The sequence below is a fragment of the Heptranchias perlo genome, unplaced genomic scaffold (assembly GCF_035084215.1).
Source record: "Heptranchias perlo isolate sHepPer1 unplaced genomic scaffold, sHepPer1.hap1 HAP1_SCAFFOLD_129, whole genome shotgun sequence".
NCBI classification, from domain to species: domain Eukaryota; kingdom Metazoa; phylum Chordata; class Chondrichthyes; order Hexanchiformes; family Hexanchidae; genus Heptranchias; species Heptranchias perlo.
In genome coordinates this window covers 927598-955081 of record NW_027138527.1, presented here as the reverse complement: position 1 = coordinate 955081, position 27484 = coordinate 927598, and the positions used below count along the sequence as shown (strand labels likewise).

At 46.4% G+C, this 27484-nt stretch overlaps 3 protein-coding genes across 5 annotated transcripts; 2 read left to right on the top strand and 1 right to left on the bottom strand.

Annotated features, from left to right (window-relative positions):
- Positions 1 to 1999: 1999 nt before the first annotated feature.
- Positions 2000 to 3706, bottom strand: LOC137308331 (zinc finger CCHC domain-containing protein 3-like). Its single transcript, XM_067977129.1, has 2 exons — positions 3023 to 3706; positions 2000 to 2942 (listed from the first exon to the last, which is right to left on the bottom strand). The coding sequence occupies exons 1-2, from the start codon at positions 3583 to 3585 to the stop codon at positions 2915 to 2917; spliced, it is 591 nt and encodes a 196-aa protein (XP_067833230.1). The 5' UTR covers positions 3586 to 3706; the 3' UTR covers positions 2000 to 2914.
- Positions 3545 to 23936, top strand: LOC137308328 (NACHT, LRR and PYD domains-containing protein 12-like). Of its 3 annotated transcripts, none has more exons than XM_067977126.1 (7): positions 3545 to 3714; positions 9063 to 9232; positions 13028 to 13121; positions 15043 to 15209; positions 16740 to 16908; positions 17014 to 17079; positions 22326 to 23936. In XM_067977126.1, the coding sequence occupies exons 3-7, from the start codon at positions 13058 to 13060 to the stop codon at positions 23000 to 23002; spliced, it is 1143 nt and encodes a 380-aa protein (XP_067833227.1). In that variant the 5' UTR covers positions 3545 to 3714; positions 9063 to 9232; positions 13028 to 13057; the 3' UTR covers positions 23003 to 23936. The 3 variants fall into 3 exon arrangements, with proteins under 3 accessions (XP_067833227.1, XP_067833228.1, XP_067833226.1); XM_067977127.1 differs by lacking the exon at positions 3545 to 3714 and adding an exon at positions 5191 to 5278 and having other exon boundaries at positions 15043 to 15134; XM_067977125.1 differs by lacking the exon at positions 3545 to 3714 and adding an exon at positions 5191 to 5278.
- On the top strand, positions 23936 to 27484 carry LOC137308329 (NLR family CARD domain-containing protein 3-like). Its single transcript, XM_067977128.1, has 4 exons — positions 23936 to 25018; positions 26572 to 26658; positions 26824 to 27045; positions 27151 to 27484. Exons 1-3 carry the CDS (start codon positions 24150 to 24152, stop codon positions 26996 to 26998), a joined length of 1131 nt encoding a protein of 376 aa, XP_067833229.1. The 5' UTR covers positions 23936 to 24149; the 3' UTR covers positions 26999 to 27045; positions 27151 to 27484.

Here is a 27484-nt window from a genome sequence, read left to right as displayed (position 1 = left end):
TACAGCATTTCACATTTACAGAGGCAGTTTTTTATTGTAAAAATTAATACAATATAGGAATTTCTAATGGAAAGAGGTGACGCAGAAGTGTAAGTACTTTTTAAAAACAATATTAGGTGCAGGCATATGATTTATAATGTATTAGTAATTGAACTCGCTGGGCTTTGTTGTAAGGTGTCAGTAGTGGCCCAGTTGATAGCCTCCTTAACTCTGATATTGGACATTGTAGTTTCGACTCCCACTCCAGAGACTTCAGCACAAAATCTAGGCTTACTGGATTAGTCCAGTGCAGAACTAATGGAGTTTGGTACTCTGAGAGGATCTGTCTTTCAGATAAGACATTAAACAGAGGCTCTATATTCTCTCACAGGTGGACGTGAAATAGTCTAATGCACTATTGGAAAAAAAGCAGGCGAGTTCAACCGAGTGTCCTGGTCAATGTTTATCCCTCAACCAACATCACCAGTACAGATGATCTGCTTATTATTACATTGCTGTTTATGGGACCTTGCTCTGTGAAAATCGGCTGCTATGTTCCTACATTACAACAGTGATTACATTACAAAAAACACTTCATTGGCTACAAATCGCTTTCGGACCTGCTTTGATCGTGAAGGGCGCTTTATAAATTAAAGTTCTTCCTCTTTTATTGTTAAATAGCAAAACCTTTGCCAAATTGTGAAGCAAAGATGTCGAGTTGGTTGGTGCATAGATTTTCCTGTACAGTACAGCAGAAGTAGGCCATACGGCCCCTGGACCCTGCTCCTCCATTAAATAAGATCATGGCTGAACTTCGACCTCAATTCCACTTTCCCACCGTATCCACATATCACTTGATTCCCTCAGTGTCCAAAAATCGATCGATGTCAGTCTTGAAGATATTCAACAACTGAGCATCAACAGCCCTCTGGGGGGCAGAAAATTCCCAAGATTCACAACCCGCTGAGTAATTGTTTTCCTCTTCTCGGTCCTAAATGGCCGACCCCTCATCTTGAGACTATGACCCCTAGTTCGAGAGTCTCCAGCCAGGGAGAGCAGCCTCTCTGCATCTACCTTGTCAAGCCTTCTAAGAATTTTATACGTTTCAATTAGATCACCACTCATTCTTCTAAAATCCAGAGAACATGAGCCCATTCTACTCAATATCTCCTCATAGGACAGCCCTCTCATCCCAGGAATCAATCCAGTGAACCTTCGTTGCACGCCCTCTAAGGCAAGTATATCCTTCCTTAGGTAAGGAGACCAAAACTGTGCACAGTACTCCAGATGTGGTCTCACCAAAGTCCTATATATTTGCAGCAAGACCTCCTTATTCTTGTACTCCAACCCCCTTGAAATATTGGATAACATAGCATTTCCCTTCCTAATTGCTTGCTGTACCTGCATGTTAACTTTCTTTGATTCGTGTACAAGGAAACCCAGATCCCCCTGATTACAACATTTCTGAGTCTCTCACCATTTAAAAAAATATTCTGCTTTTCTATTCTTGCTACCAAAGTGAATAACCTCACATTTCCCCACATTATACTCTATTTGCCACCTTCTCGCCCATTCACTTAACCTGTCTATATCCCTTTGAAGCCTCTTTGCGTCCTCCTCACCACTTACTTTCCCACCTTTGTATCGTCAACAAGTTTGGATACATTATTCTCGGTCCCCTCCTATAAGTCATTGATATAGATTGTAAACAGCTGAGGCTCCAGCACTGATCATTGCGGCACCCGTCTCGTTACTACCTGCCAACCCGAAAATGACCCATTTATTCCTTACTCCTTTTTTCCAGTCCGTTAACCAATCGTCAATCCATGCTAATATATTACCTCCAATCCTATGAGCCCTAATCTTGTGTAACAATCTCTTGTGTGGCTCCTTTCTCCTGTCCCAGTGGTTTCTGGACCATCAATAGATTACCGGAAGCCCCAATAGATATCTGGAGCACCAATAGATTTCTCCCATCCCAATGGTTTACTCCAGCTTTTTTTTTTCAAAAAAATGTACTTTATTAATAAAATTTGCAGCAATGCATACAGTACAGTTGTCATATCACATTCCAAACGTACACAATACAGATTATACAATTTGCAGGTTACATCAAGTACGGTTCAATGAACACATTGTACATAATTACAGTTCATCACACTATGGGGTGTCTCATTGCATTATACTCAACACAGATTATTGATTACAGATTCATTGCAGGTACATTACAGATTCATTACAGGTACATTACAGCAATTTGAATTTTACATTCTGCACAGGGTTTTTTTTCCCCTGATTTCAGCCCCTCGGTATACAATGGCGGGAAGGCTATAAACGGTTGCCTTTCCCCACAGAGCCTTTGCGGTGGCCGCACCCATCCTCAGTGCGTCCCTGAGCACGTAGTCCTGGACCTTGGAATGTGTCAGTCTGCAACACTCGGTCGAGGACAGCTCCATGCACTGGATGACCAGCAGGTTTCGGGCAGACCAAAGGGCGTCTTTCACCAAGTTAATGGACTTCCAGCAGCAGTTGATGTCTGTCTCGGTGTGCGTCCCCGGGAACAGCCCGTAGAGCACACCGAGACAGACATCAAATAAATACAGTTCATGAAACTGCAGGGTGCCTCATTGCACTTGCAATCAGTATAGATTACAGTTACATTACAGCAATTACAGTCATTACAAGGAGTTTTTTTTGGTTTCCAGTCCCTCGGCCTACGATGGCGAGAGTGTCCTAATCTGTGGCCTTTCCCCATCGAGCTTTTGCGGTGGCTGCATCTCACCGCCCAGTCCTGGAAATGCTTTAATATCTAAGGGTTACTAGGTATTTTACAGAAAAGAACGACGAACACCATTGTTAATCGGCCAGCAAGTCCTTCGAGGTGATAGCTCAGATTGTAAACAATTTTACAACACCAAGTTATAGTCCAACAAATTTATTTTAAATTCCACAAGCTTTCGGAGGCTCCATCTGACGAAGGAGGAAGCCTCCGAAATCTTGTGGGATTAAAAATATTTTTTTTTAATCCCACAAGCTTTCGGAGGAGGTCGCGGCCGGGCGCTGACTCTTGGCCTTCTTTGGGGCATCCTTGCTTGTTGCCCCCTCCTCCTCCGCTGTGTTGTTCTTGGCCGCCTGGGCGTAGCTGAGGTTGCGTTCGGGGCAGACCCTGTAGAGATGGCCTTCCAGCCCGCACAGGTTGCAGCGCTTGCTCTCCTTGCAGTCCTTAGTCTGGTGTCCTTCCTGCTTGCAGTTCTTGCAGACGGTTGCAGTGCAGGTGTTCGCCAAATGGCCGGATTTGCCGCAGGTGCGACAGACTCTGGGCTGCCCCACGTACGTGATGTATCCTCGACTTCCTCCGATGGCGAAGCTGGAGGGAGGGTGGACGATGTTGCCGTGGGCGTCCAGTCTCAACGTTGCCGTGACCTCCCTCTTGCTGGTCCAGATCCCAAACTGGTCGGTGACGTCGACGCTGTTGTGTGCCCCGTCGACGTATCTGGCGAGGAACGTCAGCACATCGGCGAGCGGGACGTGTGGGTTGTACATGTGTACAATCAGCTTGCGATTCCTCTGCGTTGGGAGGGTGAAGAGCGGCTCCGCAGCGAGCATGGCCAGCAGTCCGACGCTCCCCTTCTCCTTGAAGAAGCTTCTGGTATCCAGCGACGGTCTTGAAGGTGACGTCAAAATGTCCGCTTAGAGGGAAATCCTCCTTCCTGATCAAGGTCTCTCCCCTGCCAGGTAAGTATGCTCGAATGGTGTTGCAAATTTCCATCCAACGGCAGTCAACACTCTTTCACATTAGGGCAAATAAGAATTTTAAACGTTCATTTTCCATTTTTATAAGGAATGTTTACTGTAAATGTAAGAATCATTGTTTTTCCATCATTTCTTTGGTTAAATATGGTCGTTTTTGCAGATTCAACAGTATTCGCTGCCTCATTTGCATATCACCCATAAAAGGAAAGAGCGCCCCCCATTCGCCGGATGGAACGGAGCATTCCTGAATGGCTCTGGCCATTTCCAGCTCATCTCTTGTTTCTTTACTCGTCCACCACCACCCTCCTTGCCTTGAATCATCATCATCATCCCTCTTGTCATTTAATCACTCCTGCCCTCCCACTCAATCTCAGACCTTGCCTTTTGTTCTTTCCTCCCCTATTTTGCCTGGCTCTGAAGTTGCTTAAAAACTGTTAAATCTTTTCAATTCTTCCAGTTCTGACGAAATATCATCGACCTCAAACGTTAACCTTGTTTTTTCATAAAATTTGCAGCAATACAGTTGTCATATCACAATCCAAACGTACACAATACAGATTATACAATTTGCAGGTTACATCAAATACTAGAACACATTGTACATAATTACAGTTTATGACAGTCTAGGGTGCCTCATTGCATTACACTCAATACAGGTGATTGATTACAGATTCATTACAGGTACATTACAGATTAATTACAGGTACATTACATCAATTTGAATTTTACATTCTGCCTGAGGGGGTTTTTAAGGGCATAAGAAATAGAAGCAGGAGTAGGCCATACGGCCACTCGATCCTGCTCCTCCATTCAATATGATCATGGCTGATCTTCTACATCAGCTCCCACTTTCCCGCCCTATCCCCATATCCCTTGATTCCCTGAGTGTCCACAGATGCTGGTTGACTGAATCTTTCCAGTATTTTCTGTTTTTATTCCTGAAGCTGAACTCACGGTTACTGTGCATATGGGGAATTTTTTTATTTCAAAAATGTACTTTATTCATAAAATTTGTGAAGGTACAAATAGTACAATCCGAATAATACAATGACAGATCAGATCTGATAAACACAGTTCATCACACTCTGGGGAGTCTCATTACTGACAATGGTCACATGACATCGCCGTCTTGAGCTCGGATCACATGTCGGTCCGCAGATTGACGAGTTTCTGACGTCACACACGCCCTGTTGCCTGGTTACTGACGTCACGCGCGCTCCCGGCCCGCGCTGATTCGGTTTAACGGCCGCGCAGTTTTCAAATCAGCCGCCACGTGACCATAGCCGCCGTCCCCCCCGCCTCGCGGTCAGTGAGTCGAGCTTGGGGCGGGGGCCGAGCTCCGATTGGTCAGCAGGGATGTCAATCAGCGGGTTCCGATCCAATCGCAGGGGCGGACTCTGGGAAGAGGGCGTTAATTGACGGTGAATGTCCGCAGTGCGCATGCCCCGACCCCGGATGGCGCGAAGTCGGCGGAGAAGAAGGCGGTTTGGAGGGAAAATGGCGGCGGAGGGGTAGCGAGTGAAATGGAGAGAGAGAGAGACAGAGGGTGAGTGTGCGGGACTGGGGGCCGCTCCGAGGGACCCTTCACCCCCCGCGGACGGCCCGAGCCGCCGCCCTGTGGATGGATGGAGGGGCGGGCGGGCGGGCGGGTGGGTGAGGGGAGCCTGCGATCGGTCTCGGTGATCTCCCCCCTCCCTCCGGAGATGGCGGGGCGCGGGGAGATCTGTGGATCGGAGATTAGATCAGCCCGGGTCCCGGGACTGAGAGCCGGAGCTCCTTTAATCAAAACCCCGGCCCCGGGGATTGAATAAACTCCCGGGAAAAACAATCAGAGAGAAGGAGGAACTGAGGGGGGGGGGGGTCTCAGTATTTGATGAACTGAGGGGGGGGTCTCAGTATTTGATGAACTGAGGGGGGGGGTCTCAGTATTTGATGAACTGAGGGGGGGGGGTCTCAGTATTTGATGAACTGAGGGGGGGGGGTCTCAGTATTTGATGAACTGAGGGGGGGGTCTCAGTATTTGATGAACTGAGGGGGGGGGTCTCAGTATTTGATGAACTGAGGGGGGGGGTCTCAGTATTTGATGAACTGAGGGGGGGGGGGTCTCAGTATTTGATGAACTGAGGGGGGGGGGGTCTCAGTATTTGATGAACTGAGGGGGGGGGGTCTCAGTATTTGATGAACTGAGGGGGGGGGGTCTCAGTATTTGATGAACTGAGGGGGGGGGGGTCTCAGTATTTGATGAACTGAGGGGGGGGGGTCTCAGTATTTGATGAACTGAGGGGGGGGGGTCTCAGTATTTGATGAACTGAGGGGGGGGGGTCTCAGTATTTGATGAACTGAGGGGGGGGGGTCTCAGTATTTGATGAACTGAGGGGGGGGGGTCTCAGTATTTGATGAACTGATGGGGGGTCTCAGTATTTGATGAACTGAGGGGGGGGGTCTCAGTATTTGATGAACTGAGGGGGGGGGGTCTCAGTATTTGATGAACTGAGGGGGGGGGTCTCAGTATTTGATGAACTGAGGGGGGGTCTCAGTATTTGATGAACTGAGGGGGGGGGTCTCAGTATTTGATGAACTGAGGGGGGGGGGTCTCAGTATTTGATGAACTGAGGGGGGGGGGGTCTCAGTATTTGATGAACTGAGGGGGGGGGGGGTCTCAGTATTTGATGAACTGAGGGGGGGGGGGTCTCAGTATTTGATGAACTGAGGGGGGGGGGTCTCAGTATTTGATGAACTGAGGGGGGGGGTCTCAGTATTTGATGAACTGAGGGGGGGGGGGTCTCAGTATTTGATGAACTGAGGGGGGGGGTCTCAGTATTTGATGAACTGAGGGGGGGGGGGTCTCAGTATTTGATGAACTGAGGGGGGGGGGGTCTCAGTATTTGATGAACTGAGGGGGGGGTGTCTCAGTATTTGATGAACTGAGGGGGGGTCTCAGTATTTGATGAACTGAGGGGGGGTCTCAGCATTTGATGAACTGAGGGGGGGGGTCTCAGTATTTGATGAACTGAGGGGGGGTCTCAGTATTTGATGAACTGAGGGGGGGGGGTCTCAGTATTTGATGAACTGAGGGGGGGGGGTCTCGGTATTTGATGAACTGAGGGGGGGGGTCTCAGTATTTGATGAACTGAGGGGGGGGGTCTCAGTATTTGATGAACTGAGGGGGGGGGTCTCAGTATTTGATGAACTGAGGGGGGGGTCTCAGTATTTGATGAACTGAGGGGGGGTCTCAGTATTTGATGAACTGAGGGGGGGGGGGTCTCAGTATTTGATGAACTGAGGGGGGGGTGGCTCAGTATTTGATGAACTGAGGGGGGGGTGGCTCAGTATTTGATGAACTGAGGGGGGGGTGGTCTCAGTATTTGATGAACTGAGGGGGGGGTGGTCTCAGTATTTGATGAACTGAGGGGGGGGTCTCAGTATTTGATGAACTGAGGGGGGGGGGGTCTCAGTATTTGATGAACTGAGGGGGGGGTCTCAGTATTTGATGAACTGAGGAGGGTGGTCTCAGTATTTGATGAACTGAGGGGGGGGGGGTGTCTCAGTATTTGATGAACTGAGGGGGGGGGTGTCTCAGTATTTGATGAACTGAGGGGGGGGGTCACAGTATTTGATGAACTGAGGGGGGGTCTCAGTATTTGATGAACTGAGGGGGGTCTCAGTATTTGATGAACTGAGGGGGGTCTCAGTATTTGATGAACTGAGGGGGGGGTCTCAGTATTTGATGAACTGAGGGGGGGGTCTCAGTATTTGATGAACTGAGGGGGATGGTCTCAGTATTTGATGAACTGAGGGGAGGGTTTCTGTATTTGATGAACTGATGGGAGGGGGTCTCGGTATTGTTCAGTCAATCGAGTGCGGGTTTGGGGGCCACTCGGAGGGAAGGATCAGGATCAGACTGTGCGGGACAGGGGGCCACTCGGAGGGAAGGATCAGGATCAGACTGTGCGGGACTGAGGGCCACTCGGAGGGAAGGGGGGATCAGGATCAGACTGTGCGGGACTGGGGGCCACTCGGAGGGAAGGATCAGGATCAGACTGCGGGACTGGGGGCCACTCGGAGGGAAGGATCAGGATCAGACTGTGCGGGACTGGGGGCCACTCGGAGGGAAGGATCAGGATCAGACTGTGCGGGTCTGGGGGCCACTCGGAGGGAAGGGGGGATCAGGATCAGACTGTGCGGGACTGGGGGCCACTCGGAGGGAAGGATCAGGATCAGACTGTGCGGGACTGGGGGCCACTCAGAGGGAAGGATCAGGATCAGACTGTGCGGTTCTGGGGGCCACTCGGAGGGAAGGGGGGGGGGATCAGGATCAGACTGTGCGGGTCTGGGGTCACTCGGAGGGAAGGGGGGATCAGGATCAGACTGTGCGGGGCTGGGGTCACTCGGAGGGAAGGATCAGGATCAGACTGTGCGGGACTGGGGGCCACTCGGAGGGAAGGATCAGGATCAGACTGTGGGACTGGGGGCCACTCGGAGGGAAGGATCAGGATCAGACTGTGCGGGACTGGGGGCCACTCGGAGGGAAGGATCAGGATCAGACTGTGCGGGACTGGGGGCCACTCGGAGGGAAGGATCAGGATCAGACTGTGGGACTGGGGGCCACTCGGAGGGAAGGATCAGGATCAGACTGTGCGGGACTGGGGGCCACTCGGAGGGAAGGATCAGGATCAGACTGTGCGGGACTGGGGGCCACTCGGAGGGAAGGATCAGGATCAGACTGTGCGGGACTGGGGGCCACTCGGAGGGAAGGATCAGGATCAGACTGTGCGGGACTGGGGGCCACTTGGAGGGAAGGATCAGGATCAGACTGTGCGGGACTGGGGGCCACTCGGAGGGAAGGATCAGGATCAGACTGCGGGACTGGGGGCCACTCGGAGGGAAGGATCAGGATCAGACTGTGCGGGACTGGGGGCCACTCGGAGGGAAGGGGGGATCAGGATCAGACTGTGCAGGACTGGGGGCCACTCGGAGGGAAGGGGGGATCAGGATCAGACTGTGCGGGACTGGGGGCCACTCGGAGGGAAGGGGTGGATCAGGATCAGACTGTGCGGGACTGGGGGCCACTCAGAGGGAAGGGGGTGGATCAGAATCCAGAGGAAAATATGATCCTAAAAACAGGGGTGGCACATGGAGAGGGAATTGCCTCAAACTGGGGCAGGAGAATGAAACGATCACATATTGTGGTCGGGATGGTGAAGAGACATGGAATGTGGGAACAGAGTTCCTCAAACAGTGTATTAAATTCAATATTTAAGGAAAAGTGTAGATTAGATTCTCCTTCACACCGTCAATATTGATCTCATTTTCTGCCCCGCCATAATTAGATATCCTGGTGAATGACGGAGTGATTGAGAAAAGTCCACAGCTGGAAGTAAACAGGGATTGTTGACTGAGGAACAACAACAGCAGGTGAATCAGCACAGGATTGTGAGAGCAGCAACCAGAGAGAATCCTTCCGATTCAAAAAGCTTCCATAGATCGACTGAGGAGAAAGGTAAGAGAAAGTCCCATTTACTCAGATAAACACTGGTCCTGTAGACAGTCCACAAAGGTTACAAGGTAATGGGGGAAATGGTGAGAATGAGACTGGGAGAGTCTGATCACCGAGTACAATTATCCAGCATGAGGCCGTGCAATGAAATGTGAAGTAAGATCAGTTTCTGTCTCAAAGCACACAGTCACAAATGAATCTTGTGTGTGTTTTAGAGAAAAGGGGTTTGATCTAAGAGGTGACTCCAGTCTGAGGCAGTGCCTAGCAGATATACAGTGTCTCCCCGCCCCCAGCACCAACTCGGAAAGAACCCACCTTTATAGCCCCGATAATATCGATATTACACTGTGAGTTAAGGTAGTGCCAGACAGTGTTACCGAATTCAAATATATTTCCTATCCAACAGTCAAAATAAATCAACTTAAAATTCGGAACTGGATATTGGGTTTAACTTAATGTTATTTCCCATCAGTAAATCTATTTCTGGATTTAACAATTGTAGTTGAATTAAATGATTATCATTTAAATATAAACTGGTGATAAAATGATGCGTAAATCTTATTTAATGATTTGTAAAATTTCTTCCAATTGATTATTCTGATACAAAGCACAAAATAATGTTCTGGGTGATCACATGATCCAGCTCCCGGCCTCGGCCGAGGGTTCTTTTTATTAAACTGAGAGCGATGTTTGTCCCGATACAATCCAGATTCATTTCCCTGCTCTTTGATTTGATAGAAGTGTTCAAAATCATGGCGATTTAGATAAAGTAAATAAAGAGAAACTGTTCCCATTGGCGGAAGGATCAAAAACCAGAGGACACACATGAAAGGTGATTGGCGAAAGAACCACATTCAGTGAGTTTAATGATCTGGAATGCACTGCCTGACAGGGTGGTGGAAGCAGATTCAATAATAAATTTCAAAAGCGAATTGGATAAATTGTGTAAGGGAAAATATTTGCAGACCTGCGTGGAATGAGCGGGGGAATGGGACGAATTTGAATGCTCTTACAAAGAGCTGGCACAGGCTCGATGGCCTGAATGGCCACCTTCGATGCTGTAATCATTCCATTATTCTATCCAATTCCCTTTTGAAAGTTACTATTGAATCTGCTTCCACCACCCGTTCAGGTAGTGCATTCCAGATCATAATATCTGGCCACATCAAAATGAAAATCTCTTCATTTCCCCCACCCCCCCCGCCCTGGTTCTTTTGTCAATTATCTTAAATCTGTGTCCCCTGGTTATCGACACATATTAATCTTAAAAGCCTTTTTCTAACCATCCGTTTATCGATTAATAAATATCTTTAATCTAACTTAACAGGTATAAATAGAGGACCGTGTTTTAATATGTGACTTTAAAACATCACTGAGACAGGTCCTTTAGATTAAAGTACAAGTCTGGTGTGTAAAGTTACTTTCATATTATAAAGAGATTATTTTCAGTAATACCATTGTTAAGAAATGGCAGGGTTATAATATGTGTTCTATGAAAAACAAATATAATTGCAGCGACACAAAGTTCAAAACACTTCTTTCCATTTGCCGGCTGTAAGTTGTCAGCGAGCTCAAGGAACGGAAACGAGATCTGTTGCATTGCCCCCCTCTGCTGACTGAGGTTTGTAACCTGGAGACTTGGGGTTAAAGTAGATCTGTTGCATCGCACGCCTCTGCTGACGGCGGTTTGTAACCTGGAGACTGGAGGGTAAAGTCAATCTCCCCTCTTTCTCTCATCACACACACGGTTCTGGGTGGAAACCAGATGGTGATCAGAATTAAAGATAAAACCTAATGCAGAGAATCAATCAACACCAAATGCGGGTGACCCCATTATTCTCAGGTGGATGTTAGGGTCGAATTGTAACCCAGATCTACTTTAATCAAAAAGCACTGGGATTGAAGAAGCCTTCTGGTAAAAAAATCACACTGAAGGGGGAACTGAGTGGGTCTCAACATTTATGCCCGAGTGACACAAAGTAAAAGCAAAATGCTGAAACTCGCAGAGACAGAAGCGAAAATTTTCCGTTTGTGGGAACCTCACTTCCTCCAACTTTGGATCGATATGAGGAAGAGGTTTCTGATCCTTTGCCCCGAGACGCCACTTGCTGTGTCTGATCCAACCTGTGATATGGACACGTGTCTTCTGGCAATTTAACTTGTTCAATCCCAGTCTGTGCCGGATTTTACAAATCGTTGATGGTTAAAGGTCGGGTTTCATCATCCTGGCACTTCTCTCCACACAAAACACTCAGTCACTCACTGATGTTCAGAGGCATCTTCTCTCTCTCACACGCATTGATGTTCAGAGGCATCTTCTCTCTCTCACACGCATTGATGTTCAGAGGCATCCTCTCTCTCTCACACTCATTGATGTTCAGAGGCATCCTCTCTCTCTAACACTCATTGATGTTCAGAGGCATCCTCTCTCTCTCACACTCATTGATGTTCAGAGGCATCCTCTCTCTCTCACACTCATTGATGTTCAGAGGCATCCTCTCTCTCTCACACTCATTGATGTTCAGAGGCATCCTCTCTCTCTCACACTCACTGATGTTCAGAGGCATCCTCTCTCTCTCACACTCACTGATGTTCAGAGGCATCCTCTCTCTCTCACACTCACTGATGTTCAGAGGCATCCTCTCTCTCTCACACTCATTGATGTTCAGAGGCATCCTCTCTCTCTCACACTCATTGATGTTCAGAGGCATCCTCTCTCTCTCACACTCACTGATGTTCAGAGGCATCCTCTCTCACTGTCTCTCTCACAGGGTACACTGCCATCGTGTGGTGACACAATGCCTTCCCCAAAGTGTGTGACACTGTATCATCACCCGTTTGTTTCACACTCCACCCAATGACATTAGACAGGAACAGGAGGATGCCGTTCAGCCCCTCGAACCTGTCCCGTCACTCTATTAGATCGTAACCGATCTGTACCTCAACTCCATTTCCCGCCTTAGCTGCATGTCACCTTAATATACCTAATAAAAGGGTAGATTTCATTACCTGTTACTTTGTGCTGAAAACAGAATCTGACCCTATTGGGGAACTGGAAACCAGGGACACAGACAGACTCAGTGAGTGAGGAAAACTGTGGGAGATGGTGTTTTATGTGGGCAAGTGTGAGGTCATCCACTTTGGATCAGAAAAAGACACATTCCCCTTTGTGTCTGGAGAGGCCCCGAGAGATGTTTCCCCTCAATTCCCCACCAACTATCGATAGTTTCAGTGATTGGGTTTATCCTAAGACGAAGAGTGGGCCGTATTTCTGGTCATTCATTCCTTTCTGGTGCAAAAACACAAAAGGAAACGTGGCTCCGCCGAGGCTAACAAAAGAGATTAAGGATAGATTCAAAGAAGAGTCATATAAAGTTACCAGAAAAAGCAGCAAACCTGAGGATTGGGAGCAGTTTAGAATTCAGCGAAAAAGGACCAAGATGATTAAGAGGAAAAACAGAGTATGAGAGTAAACGTGGAAGGAACATAAAAGTGGACTGTAAAATCTTCTACAAGTATTTAAAAAGAAAAAGATTAGTGAAGACAAATGTGAGTCCATCACGGTCAGAAGCGGGAGAATTTATGGTGGAGAACAAGGACTCAGTGGGTTTCACTGGGCAGCTGTCTGTTTCACACCTGATGTGGAACGTTGATCATAACACTCGTGAAATGCTCGATCCCAGAGCTAACAAATGTTGTACTGATGGGGGAGGAGGGACTTGGTATCATGTTTAACAAGGCAACGCTCTCCTCATTTTAATATTTCTGTCTAACTTCATATTAATATATTTATTACAGAGCATCAGAATCTGGGAATCTGTCACCACCATGGCTGAAGGTTCAAATAGGGGAGGAGATCCAACATCTTCAACAAGAATGAGAATGGACACAGGTAGGTTCAGAAAATTCATCAAAATATAATTTCTGACCTCACAAAGGGTCCAGATCACGAGCAGGAACCTGCAGCTCACCACAGGAAGAGGTAACAGCACAGATACTGTGCAGATAGAGGGAAGTGAGTGACCATCCAGAGGGACAGTGCAGTCACATGTGGAGGGATCTCTTGAGTACTGGAACTGTCCAATAGATAACTGGTGTTGGGTACTGTAAGGTGGATAGAGACAGTGTCTCAGAGGATTAACAGTGTGAGACCAGGCGGAGCAGGTGGACACCCCGAGTGGGGCAGGGGTGAGAGGCAGGTGGGGCACAGCAATAGGAAAGCGATAGTGGTGGGAGTTTCTATAGTCTGGGGAATATACAGACTCTTCTGCAGCCCTGAGCAGGTTCCAAATGGTAAGTTGCCTCCCTGGTGTCAGAGGGAAAAATTTCCAGGAACAGGTGGGACGATCTCTGGAAAGGAAAGGGGAGCAGAGAATAGTCATGGTCGGACCCAATAACAAGGATAGAAATACGATTATACAGGTAATATTGAAACTGAGGCTCGACACATTAAACAAGGCCTTCAGGTGTTGATCTCTGGATTGTTTTACGGTGGGCCACTTAAAGAGGGAAATATGCGGCAGGTCAATGTGTGGCTGGAGCAGGAGGGAAGGGTTCACGGTCTTGGGGATAGAGTGAGTTCAGGGAGAAGGGAAGGGACGGTCACGGTCTGAACCGAGCAACAATGATTTTACAGACTGGGTGAATGGAGCAGGAGGGAAGTGTTCACGGTCTTGGGGATAGAGTGAGTTCAGGGAGAAGGGAAGGGACGGTCACGGTCTGAACCGAGCAACAATGATTTTACAGACTGGGTGAATGGAGCAGGAGGGAAGGGTTCACGGTCTTGGGGATAGAGTGAGTTCAGGGAGAAGGGAAGGTACGGTCACGGTCTGAACCGACCAACAATGGTTTTACAGACTTGGTGAAAGGAGCAGCGGGAAGGTTTCAGTTGATATGACTGGAGGGGGGGAACTATCTGGATCTGAGATTTAAGCGTGGAATTAATAAAACTGTTGGGGCAGGAACAGATGATTTATGAAGTAATGAAATGATATTGGCAGGAAAAAGGGTAGGAGGTTTTTAAGTATTGAGAGATAAAGTTATGGATGTCGAGGGGGGAAAGAAAAACGAATTATAGGTAAATTACCCCCAAAATCGGAGTTTGGATTCAGTTTTATGTCTGTGAATGTACAAATCATTCCAAACACATTTGGAAAGTCAGAATCATAAGAGATATGGTCCAGGAGCTATCAGACCACATGGTTTAGGTTTACACGGATTCAGCTAAATCTTCCTGGTTATATCATTTTGCGGGGAGATTAATGAAGATTCTAACACTGATGGTGTTGGTGGGAATGTCGGTGTACTGGAGGAGGATGTCAGAGATAACTAGAGAAGGATTTGGATCTGAGAAAAATAGTCAAAGTGAAGAAGCCAATGGACCGACAACCAATGCGGTTAAATGAAGTCAGGGAGGAGACTTTGGATATAGAAACGGATTAGAAAGAGACAAAGAAATGTATCTGTTCAAGAGGGAGAGAAGGTAAACCGGGTAACTGGAGATCAATTAGTGTACGTCAGCAGTGGGCAAACTCCTCGAATCTGTAATTCCAGGTTGAATTAGTGAACATTTAGAGATACAGGGGATGATCAGGGGAGGCTGGAACTGATTCGCTGTAGACAAGTCGTGTTTCACATATTTAAACACCGGTTTTTAAGAATTGACTGTACGGAACGATGGAAGGCAGCACATGCGGTGTATATGGGTTTTCAGAAGGTGTTTGATGATGTGACAGGAGGCTTCAGCCGTTTGGTATAAGAGGAAATGTAGCCGCCCGGATAATGTGTTTAGTTTTCTCCATTTTTGTTCACAGGTCTGAACACTGCAATCACTGAGTTCCTGACAAAGTGCAACGATTACCAGCTGTTCCAGTTGACGAAATTCTACCGGGACAGACTTGAACAGGTGATTGAAGAGGGGTTGGAGGGACTCAGTCTCATGTTAACAGGCGAGGACCATTTCAGTGGGCAGGAATATCACGTAAGTGGAATGGACACAGAATGAGTTTGGATTATTTAAATGTAACAGAAGTGACAGAATATCACATCTTAGAATCATAGAATGTTACAGAACAGAAACAGGCCAAATAGGGAAGAAATGGATAAAACTGAAAATATTTGAATCTGAACCAATGATAGGAAGAGATGATACTACCCAATGGATCAGTCAATATCTGTACAGAGAAAGACAAGGGAAACGACAACAGCAACATGCATTTATATCACGCGTTTAACATAATAATTCGTCCCAAGGTGCTTCATAGGAGCGATTATCAAACAAAATTTGACACCGAGCCACATGAGATATTCAGAGAGGTGATCAAAAGCTTGGTCAAAGAGGCGGGTTTTGAGGAGCGTCTTAAATGAAAGGAGAGCGAGGTAGAGAGGCGGAGACGTTTAGGGAGGGAACTTTCAGAGCTTGTGGACTCGGCAGTTGAAGGCACGGCCACCAATGATGGAGCAACGACAATCGGGGATGCACAAGAGGTCAGAATTGGAGGAGTGCAGAGATCTGAGGGGTTTGTAGGGCTGGAGGAGGTGACAGAGATAAGGAGAGGCAAGGACATGGTAGGATTTGTGCACAAGGATGAGAATTTTAAAATCGATCAGTTTCCGGATCGTGAGCCAATGTAGGTCAGCTAGCACAGGGGTGTTGGATGAACTGGACTTGGTGTGAGTTAGGCTGTGGGAAGCAGAGTTTTGGATGAGCTCAAATTTACGGAGGCTGGAAGGTGGGAGGCCGGCCAGGACACCATTGGAATGGTGGAGTGTGGAAGTGACAAAGGGATGGTTTCGGTCTTCCCAATATTTAATTGGAGGAAATTTCCTCCGGATGCAACTATTCCGATGCTCTCCTGGCCGGCTTCCCATCCTCCGCTTTCTGTAAACTTCAACACATCCAAAACGCTGCTGCCTGTAACCTGTCCCTCCCCCGTCCCGCTCACCCCTCACTCCTGTGCTCGTTCACCTATCGCAGTTCTCGAATGACTTCAATTTTAAATTCCCATCCTCCTGTTTAAATCACTTCAAGGTCCTGCCCCTCACTAGAATTCTCTCTTGCTCTGACTCTGGCATCTTGTGCCTCTCCCCATCGCCCTACCAGCGGTGGCCGAGCATTCCGCAGTTTTTGGACCCAGGCTCTGGAATTCACTCCCTAAAATCCTCCGCCTCTCTATCTCCCTCTTCTCTTTAAAATTTGATTCTTTATCCAGCTTTTGGTCATCCCTAATAATATGCCCTCCTTTGTCTCAGGCCCATTGTATGATTCCACTCCTGTGAATCGCCGTGGGACATTTTTCTATATTAAAGGTGCTGTGTTGTTGTTGTTGATGAATCAAGATGTTTACAGAATATTTTGCCCATGTTCAGAATGGATCAGAACCCGGCCCAGTGATTACTTTGTGTTCAATATAAACTGGGTGATCCCATCACGGAGCAGCTCCTCTCCTTCTGATTCTCAGTCTTTGTCTTTCACTCCACTCCTCAATATATTCATTATTATTCTTTACAGAAAGTCACTGAGCTCGCGGAGAAGGGAAACAGGGCGGCAAGTTCCAAACTTCTCCTAAATCTGGTGATGGAGAAAGGCTCCCGGGCCCGAAGGGTGATGTGGGAATCCTTTGTGAAAATGCACAGATTACCAAAGTTGGATAAAATACTGAAAGAGATGCAGGAACTTGGTACGGTAAAATCACACACTGAATTCAATTTCAGATTGAAACACTGCAGAATTTACTATAATATTACACAGATCTGATTTCATGAAAGCTCATTGATTTAAACAGGTCCTGATCCATTTGATTATATGAACATCGGACGAGGTTTATCTGAAATACCCAGTCACCTGAAAGGTAAGTGATGAAATGGGGGTTTCAAACCGTTTATTCCACTTCTGAGAATCAGAATGTTTGACTGTAGTTTTTTGTTTAGAGATTGTCAGAATCTTGGAATCAGAAGTTCAAAGGGTGGAGGAAACAGAAAAAAAGTTAATTTTCATTTGTTGTTAATCCTGTGAAACCGCATGCATCTGGCAGGATCCTAATACACTGCAGCACTTCATACACATCTGTGAGGTGCCCTGGCATCGCAGGAAAAGAATGTTTTGCGTAGCTTGAAGTTAAAAGTCACTCCGAGTTTTGAATTATTAGTGAGTTTGTATTACTCCAATTAATCCAACTACATACACACCTGGCAGGATCCTGATACACTGTGAATCCCCATACACACCTGGCAGGATCCTGATACACTGTAAATCCCCACACACAAAAGGCAGGATCCTGAAACACTGTGAATCCCCACACACCAGGCAGGATCCTGATACACTGTGAATCCCCATACACACCTGGCAGGATCCTGATACTCTGAATCCCCATACACACCTGGCAGGATCCTGATACTCTGAATCCCCATACACACCTGGCAGGGTCCTGAAACACTGTGAATCCCCACACACCAGGCAGGATCCTGATACACTGTGAATCCCCATACACACCTGGCAGGATCCTGATAAACTGTCAATCCCCATACACACCTGGCAGGATCCTGATACACTGTGAATCCCCATACACACCTGGCAGGATCCTGATACACTGTGAATCCCCATACACACCTGTCAGGATCCTGATACACTGTGAATCCCCATACACACCTGGCAGGATCCTGATACACTGTGAATCCCCATACACACCTGGCAGGATCCTGATATACTGTGAATCCTCATACACACCTGGCAGGATCCTGATACACTGTGAATCTCCGTACACACCTGGCAGGATCCTGATACACTGTGAATCCCCATACACACCTGGCAGGATCCTGATACACTGTCAATCCCCATACACACCAGGCAGGATCCTGATACACTGTCAATCCCCATACACAGCTCCGATGTGCCGCACAGATGTTCTGGGCTCACAATTAATGAGCAGTGCCATGAGCCAGACGTTATGGGTTACCTGCTCCCCGGGAAATCTGCCCACCATCAACTGTAGGGAAAGAGGTGGAGAAATGCGAAACATTAAAATGTTTTCATTTCACAGAACAGAATGAGACATCAAAGTTTTCAATCTGCTCTGAGAAGATGTACAGATGTTCACACAATTGATCATTAATCCTTGGAGGATTGTGAGGGAAAGACAATGTTCAGGGTAATTAGGAAGTTATGGGCTTGATTTAGAATGGCAATGAAAGAGAGAACCTAATTCTACTCAAATAATAGTCCTTTAACTCAGGATCTTTTTAGACCCAATATAATGACTAATGGAAACAGATTTGTAATTTCCCAAACCTGCATTATAGGAAATTGAGACCAAAATGAAACAATGGAGTATAATTATTGGGAGAACAGTTGAAATGAACTGTGAATGTTTTCTGCCCTAACATTACACTGAATGATGTGGGCAGTAATTCTCATTCTAATCGGTGACATGAAAGGACTGTTCGAAAAACACATTCAATGTCGGTGTGAAACTGCTGAAAAATTGTTGACAATTTCTGAAACACAATATAACAGGAGAATGATGAGGGATAGGAAAAGGCCATTTGGCCCAATTAAGCCTGTCCCTGTTAGAGAGATGACCCCACCTCCCCCTCCTCTCAGTGTATCCACAGAAACACGTTCAATTATCTCTTCACCCCACTTACACTGTCCCTTTAGTGTCCTTCCCATGCCCTCGGGCCCTTTGGGTGAGAAAATTACCCTGACTTCCCTTCTCCATTATTAATTATTTTGTGAGCCTGTTTCCTGCACTAATGTTCTGAATTCCATTAAAACATTTCAATACCAAAGTTTCTTGCCCAAACAAAATACATCAAACCTCTCGCCATTCCCTCAACCTGAACTCTAATATCTTAAATCATCTTTCTGATTCCCCTCTGTACCTTCAGAATGGCAGTAATCCATACCTGTGATCAAATGACTATAGAAGTACAGGTAATACCACACATAACCAACCCGAGTCCCGTTTCTAAAAGTTTCCCCACCACCGAGGTTAAACAGAGGGACTTCTGTCTATTCACAGTCTGTCCCTCTCCCAGTGCCCACAATATCCCAGATAACCTGCCAGAGGTCTGATACAATGATATTGGGACTTCTGTTAAGAAACGGAGAGGTTTAGGGAGGGAATTCCAGAGTTTAGGGCCTAGGCAGCTGAAGGCAAATCCACCAGTGGCGGAGTGATGGAAATCGGGGAGGCGCAAGATGCAAGAATTGGAGGATCACAGGACTGGAGGAGATCACAGAGACAGGGAGGGGCGAGGGCCATGAAGGGATTTTAAAATACGAATGAGAATTTTAAAATAGAGTCTTTTCCGAACCGGGAGTCAATGTAGATCAGTGTGCACAGGGGTGATGGGTGACTGGGTCTTGGTGCGCGTTGGATACGAGCTCAAGTTTACAGAAGGTGGGAGGCTGGTCAGGGGAGCCTTTGAACAGTTGAGTCTTGAGGTAATAGAGACATTGATGGGGGTTTCAGCAGCAAATGGGCTGAGTGGGTAGAGGAGGCGGGTGATATGGAGGTGAAAGAAGGCGGTCTATGTGATGGAGAGGGTGAGGGGACGGAACCTTTTCTCAGGGTCAAAGTGGAATTTCTGTCCATTCACAGTCTGTCCGTCTCCCAGTGCCCACAATATCCCAGATAACCTGCCCGAGGCCTGATATAATATCAGTGGGACTTCTGTCCATTCACTGTCTGTCCGTCTCCCAGTGCCCACAATATCCCAGATCACATGCACGAGGTCTGATACAATAACAGTGGAACTTCTGCCCATTCACAGTCTGTCCCTCTCCCAGTGGCCACAATATCCCAGATAACCTGCCCGAGGACTGATACATTAACAGTGGGACTTCTGTCCATTCACAGTCTCCCTCTCCCAATGCCCACAATATCCCAGATAACCTGCACAAGGTCTGATACAATAACATTGGGACTTCTGTCCATTCACAGTCTGTCCCTCTCCCAATGTCCACAATATCCCAGATAACCTGTCCGAGATCTGATACAACAACAGTGGAACTTCTGTCCATTCACAGTCTGTCCCTCTCCCAGTGCCCACAATATCCCAGATAACCTGCCCGAGGTCTGATACAATAACAGTGGAACTTCTGTCCATTCACAGTCTGTCCCTCTCCCAGTGCCCACAATATCCCAGATAACCTGCCCATGGTCTGATACAACAACAGTGGAACTTCTGTCCATTTGCAGTCTGTCCCTCTCCCAATGCCCACAATATCCCAGATAACCTGCCCGAGATCTGATACATGAACAGTGGGACTTCTGTCCATTCACAGCCTGTTCCTCTCCCAGTGCCCACAATATCCCAGATAACCTGCACAAGGTCTGATACAATAACATTGGGACTTCTGTCCATTCACAGTCTGTCCCTCTCGAATTCACACAATATCCCAGATAACCTGCACAAGGCCTGATACATTAACAGTGGGACTTCTGTCCATTCACAGTCTGTCCCTCTCCCAATGCCCACAATATCCCAGATAACCTGCACAAGGTCTGATACAATAACATTGGGACTTCTGTCCATTCACAGTCTGTCCCTCTCCCAATGCCCACAATATCCCAGATAACCTGCCCGAGATCTGATACATGAACAGTGGGACTTCTGTCCATTCACAGTCTGTCCCTCTCCCAATGCCCACAATATCCCAGATAACCTGCACAAGGCCTGATACATTAACAGTGGGACTTCTGTCCATTCATAGTCTGTCCGTCTCCCAGTGCCCACAATATCCCAGATAACATGCACGAGGTCTGATACAATAACAGTGGAACTTCTGTCCATTCACAGTCTGTCCCTCTCCCAGTGCCCACAATATCCCAGATAACCTGCCCATGGTCTGATACAACAACAGTGGAACTTCTGTCCATTCGCAGTCTGTCCCTCTCCCAGTGCCCACAATATCCCAGAGAACCTGCACAAGGTCTGATACAATAACAGTGGAACTTCTGCCCATTCACAGTCTGTCCCTCTCCCAGTGGCCACAATATCCCAGATAACCTGCCCGAGGACTGATACAATAAGAGTGGGACTTCCGTCCATTCACAGTCTGGCCCTCTCCCAGTTCCCACAATATCCCAGATAACATGCGCAAGGTCTGATACATTAACAGTGGGACTTCTGTCCATTCACAGTCTCCCTCTCCCAATGCCCACAATATCCCAGATAACCTGCACAAGGTCTGATACAATAACATTGGGACTTCTGTCCATTCACAGTCTGTCCCTCTCCCAATGTCCACAATATCCCAGATAACCTGTCCGAGATCTGATACATGAACATTGGGACTTCTGTCCATTCACAGTCTGTCCCTCTCCCAATGTCCACAATATCCCAGATAACCTGTCCGAGATCTGATACATGAACATTGGGACTTCTGTCCATTCAGAGTCTGTCCCTCTCCCAATGTCCACAATATCCCAGATAACCTGTCCGAGATCTGATACATGAACATTGGGACTTCTGTCCATTCACAGTCTGTCCCTCTCCCAATGTCCACAATATCCCAGATAACCTGTCCGAGATCTGATACATGAACATTGGGACTTCTGTCCATTCACAGTCTGTCCCTCTCCCAATGGCCACAATATCACAGATAACCTGCCTAAGGTCTGATACAATAACAGTGGAACTTCTGTCAACTCACAAGCTATCCCTTTCCGACTGATACCCAATACCCCAATTCCCATTTCTGCAACAGGTCAGCACCACTGACGGTTTCATAAATTATTCCACGAGAACCTCTAGTTTCGTATAAAAGAATCACGTTTGGATTTGTAACGAGATGTCCATGGTACAGGGCAGGGCTGATAGTATTAATCATCAGAGGGAAAATATCACCTTCATAGAAATCTCCATGTTCAGTAAATATTAGAATCAAGTGAGGATTTGAAACTTTTCTCAGCCATTATTCACTTTCAAGCGAGGTTTCCAGTAATAGAGTTTAATTTCCTGCTCGCACCTCTATTGAAGCTGGGAGTTCAATTTCGGAACATTTTACTGAATAGTAAAGTGATATTGAGAATTTGTTTTTATGTTAATACAACTACCATTGAGAATCACTTTCTGTCTGTTCAAATTGAAGATGTTCAACAGAAACACAAGGAAAGACTCCGGGTCCAAACTGAAACACTGAGAGTGAACACGATCCTAATAAAGGAGAAGGTTAAGATTTTCCAGCTGGTCACTCTATACACTGAGCTAACGGTCATTTCTACTGTTCGAGATCGGACACTTGTAGAAAATGAACTGCTGGCAAGAGGCCGAGACCATGAAGAGTGGAGAGAGAAACATCTCCGGAGAGAACTGGAAAAAATCCGAACTGACCAATTGTTCGAGAGCAGTTTTTCCCGGAGAAAATCCAAATCTGGGAGTTCAGCAGCAGTGAGTGGAGTCGCGGGGATTGGAAAAACAACAATGGTACAAAAGATTGTTTATGACTGGGCCACTGGGAAAATATACCCACACTTTCAATTTGTTTTCAGTTTTAAATTCCGGGATTTGAACGCAATTAACTGTAGAATAAACCTGAGGAATCTGATACTAGATCTGTATCCTTACTTTAGGAATATTCTGGGAGAGCTCTGGAAGAACCCAGAGGGATTACTGTTTATATTCGATGGTTTAGATGAATTCAAGGACAGTATCGATTTTGATAACAATCGGATAAATACAGAGGCTGATTACATGTGCACAGATCCTGAAGACCGGTGTGAAGTGTCTGACATTGTGTACAGTTTAATACAGCATAAGCATGGTTAGTAAGTTTGCAGATGACATCAAGATTGGTGGCATTGTGGACAGTGAAGAAGGTTATCTGGGATTGCAACGGGATCTTGATCAATTGGGCCAGTGGGCCGATGAATGGCAGATGGAGTTTAATTTAGATAAATGTGAGGTGATGCATTTTGGTAGATCGAATCGGGCCAGGACCTACTCCGTTAATGGTAGGGCGTTGGGGAGAGTTATAGAACAAAGAGATCTGGGAGTACAGATTCATAGCTCCTTGAAAGTGGAGTCACAGGTGGATAGGGTGGTGAAGAAGGCATTCGGCATGCTTGGTTTCATTGGTCAGAACATTGAATGCAGGAGTTGGGATGTCTTGTTGAAGTTGTACAGGGCATTGGTGAGGCCACACTTGGAGTACTGTGTACAGTTCTGGTCACCCTATTATAGAAAGGATATTATTAAACTAGAAAGAGTGCAGAAAAGATTTACTAGGATGCTATTTACTAGGATGCTACCGGGACTTGATGGTTTGACTTACAGGGAGAGGTTAGACAGACTGGGACTTTTTTCCCTGGAGAGTAGGAGGTTAAGGGGTGATCTTATAGAAGTCTATAAAATAATGAGGGGCATAGATAAGGTCGATAGTCAAAATCTTTTCCCAAAGGTAGCGGAGTCTATAACGAGGGGGCATAGATTTAAGGTGAGAGGGGAGAGATACAAAAGGGTCCAGAGGGGCAATTTTTTCACTCAAAGGGTGGTGAGTGCCTGGAACGAGCTGCCAGAGGCAGTAGTAGAGGCGGGTACAATTTTGTCTTTTAAAAAGCATTTGGACTGTTACATGGGTAAGATGGGTATAGAGGGATATGGGCCAAGTGCAGGAAATTGGGACTAGCTTAGTGGTATAAACTGGGCAACATGGACATGTTGGGCCGAAGGGCCTGTTTCCATGTTGTAACTTCTATGATTCTATGATTCTAAGCTGCTCCCAGGATGTTCAGTGCTCGTGACCAGCCGCCCCACTGCATTACATTTATTGGAAAAGGCTGAGATCAGTGTCTGGGCTGAAATCCTTGGATTTGTTGGTGAAGAACGGAAGGAATATTTCAACAAGTATTTTGAAGATCAGACGGTGGCAGCAGCTGTTTTCAAACATGTGGAGGAGAACGAGATCCTGTACACCATGTGTTACAACCCTTCCTACTGCTGGATCCTCGGTCTGTCACTTGGTCCCTTCTTCACACAAAGAGACAGGAAACAGCAGCGAGTTCCCAAGACCATCACCCAACTATATTCCTACTATATTTACAACATTCTGAAAAACCATGGCCGAGAGATTGAATCCCCCCGTGATGTATTACTGAAGATCGGTGAGATGGCCTTCACTGGAGTCTCCGAGAAGAAGATTGTGTTTAGAAATGGAGATTTGATCAAGTCCAATCTGCAACCTTCCCAGTTCCTGTCTGGGTTCATGATGGAACTTTTGGAGAGAGATGATTCTGCCCAGAGTGTGGTTTACACATTCCCGCACCTCACCATCCAAGAGTTTGTAGCCGCACTCGCACAATTCCTGACTCCAGATCCTGGGGACATCCGGAAACTCCTCAGTGAAGCCCACAGCAAGGAAGATGGGCGATTTGAGATATTTCTCCGTTTTGTTGTTGGTCTCTCCTCCTCACAGTCAGCTCGGCCCCTGGAGGAGTTTCTGGGTCCATTTCTTCATCAAAAAATCTGCGGAGTGATTGACTGGGTGAAGGAGAAGGTTGAAGGAGAGATTGGAAAAACAGAGAGTGAAACTGGTAAAAGGGACCTCCTGAACACATTCCACTACCTGTTTGAGTCTCAAAATAAAACACTGGCTCGGGTCACAGTGGGATCTGTGGAAACACTTACATTTAGTGGATTGCGACTGACCCCGATTGACTGTGCGGTGCTGTCTCATGTCATTGGACTCTGTGATACAATAAAACACCTCGATCTACAGAAATGCTCCATCCAGTGTGAAGGACTCCAGCGGCTGGGAACCGTAGTGCACAAATGCCAGGTGTTGAGGTAACTGTTTATTTGTCTCTAACTGTTAGGCCAATTGTAAAACAGGCACAAATTTTATTGTTGCTCCATAATGAAGGGAAACAAACAGTTCTGTTAAACCAGAGAGAAGCAGATTCAACCCAAACATGACAAATGATAAGAGGATCGGTTAGTAATTCCCTAAGGACTGAAGAATCTAAAATTGATCCTTGTGAACGAGTCGGGATTTTACAGTCTTTATCGGATCAGTAAATACAGGTCACTGAAAGAGTCTGATAATTTAATTGCATTAAATAATATTTATTGGTGTTTTTTTCTTACTGTCGGAGATACGCCCATTGAAGAGATTTCTTCTCACTATTACTTCCACGTTGGCCAACACTAACTGAGCAGTCTGTGTGTCGGAGCATCCCTCCCTCTTACCGAGGTGTGGGTGCAGGTGACACCGGACTGTCAACGTGTGCAGGAGAGGGAAGCAGAAACTCCAATCATTCAGTAACAAAGAGCAAAACACAGCTTTCGGGCACACACCCGTCAATGGGCGGGCTGAGCTTTCCCCGTTGGACGTCGGTATGTTATCTTAACTCATCAATGACACTGCCCTTCACACTCTCCAATACATCCACCATCTCTTCACCCAGCTGGCAGCACTCGTGCCTCTGAGTCAGAAGGTCGTGGATTCAGGCCCCTCGCTCATTAATCCAGGCCGACACTTCAGTGGGATTTCTGAACTAAAATCTGCCGGTAAAAAGGTTCCAATCGAACGGGTTGTGGGATATGAGCCCAGGAGTACAGACACACACCGGCCAGCGGTGAGGCCCCACACACAGCGGGAGGCTCCTGGGTGAACCAGGGGCAGTGTCGGGAATTACCCATAATCTGCCCTAATTTGTGAGAGGCTCTGTTCGGCGACGGAACTTCAGAAAATTCCCAAGAACTGTCAGGCCCGTTACACCTGAACTAAATGTAGAGCCAGTTTAATGTGATAAAACAGAGAGACTCCCCTCCCCTATAATCTCGGAGTGCAGGGACATTGAAAACTTGTAACAGAACACAATAAACGTTCCTTGTGACATAAAATCCTGTGGGACGGATTTTACAGCAGCAGTTAGCGTCATTTCACAATATAACTCACCCCGAGATATTATACAGATTAATATAATACTGCATAAAGTACAGATAATCACCGCTTTATCATTTAATTCGGGGAAAATCGCCCCATTCCCATAAAATCTGGAATTTAAGAAGCAGCAGAAATGAGACAAGTTTCCCCAAACATGACGGGACCGGTCACTGACATCCAGGAGGGTAATTCTGATCATCAGGGGATGAGACCGGAATAAGGGACATTTAAAGGCTTCACACAGACAGCAGTTTATTTAATAAATACATTTACTGACAGTCCCTGAATCTATGGGGCGTTGGACAGAGTGAGATTCATTGTCAGTGACAGGGAAATCTGGTTATTAATTTCCAAAAGATTTTTCAGTGTTTCCTGTAATATCAGAGAAAAATTGTATCAGATCGTGGATTGGATTCAGTTTGTTTCTCACTCTCGGTCTGTTTGTGTTTAGACTGGGGAGCAATAAACTGGGAGATTCAGGAGTGAAACTATTGTCTGAGGCTCTGAGGAACCCGCACTGTAAAATACAGGAACTGGAGTAAGTATCAGACTGTGTGAGATTGTGTTTATAATAACTGGATGCTGGACACTGTATATTAATGTCAGTATAAGTAATAATAATACAAATAAATACTGGGAATTTACTCTGATTCCTGTTATCTCTGATCGTCTCTGTCTCTTCCTTTCTCACTCTGATCTGCAGGTTATGTGATAACGATCTCACAAATTCCTGTATCAAGGATCTTTCCTCCGCTCTCACGACAAACCGGTCACTTACGGGTCTCGACCTGAGCAATAATAAACTGGGAAATTCAGCAGTGAAACTACCGTCTGAGGCTCTGAGGAACCCGGACTGTAAAATACAGAAACTGGGCTAAGTACCAGATTGTGTATATTAATTGGATGCTGAACATGGTACATGAATGTCAGTATCAGTCATAATAATATAAATAAATACTGGGAATTTACTCTGATTCCTGTTATCTCTGTTCGTCTCTGTCTATCTCCAATTTCTTTCTCTGATCTCCAGGTTATGGGGTAATGATCTCACAGATTCTTGTAGCGAGGATCTCTCCTCCGCTCTCAGTGCAAACCTGTCACTGACGGTTCTCAACCTGAGTTATAATAAACTGGGAGATTCAGGAGTGAAACTACTGTCTGCGGCTCTGAGGAACCCGGACTGTAAAATACAGGAACTGGAGTAAGTATCACTGTGTGAGATTGTGTTTATAATAACTGGATGTCTGACGCTGTATATTATTAGTAGTATCAATAATAGTGTTTTTAATAAACACTGTACTTTATTATCGGTGCCAGTAATAGTGTTATTAATAAACACTGTACATTATTATTAATGTCAGTAA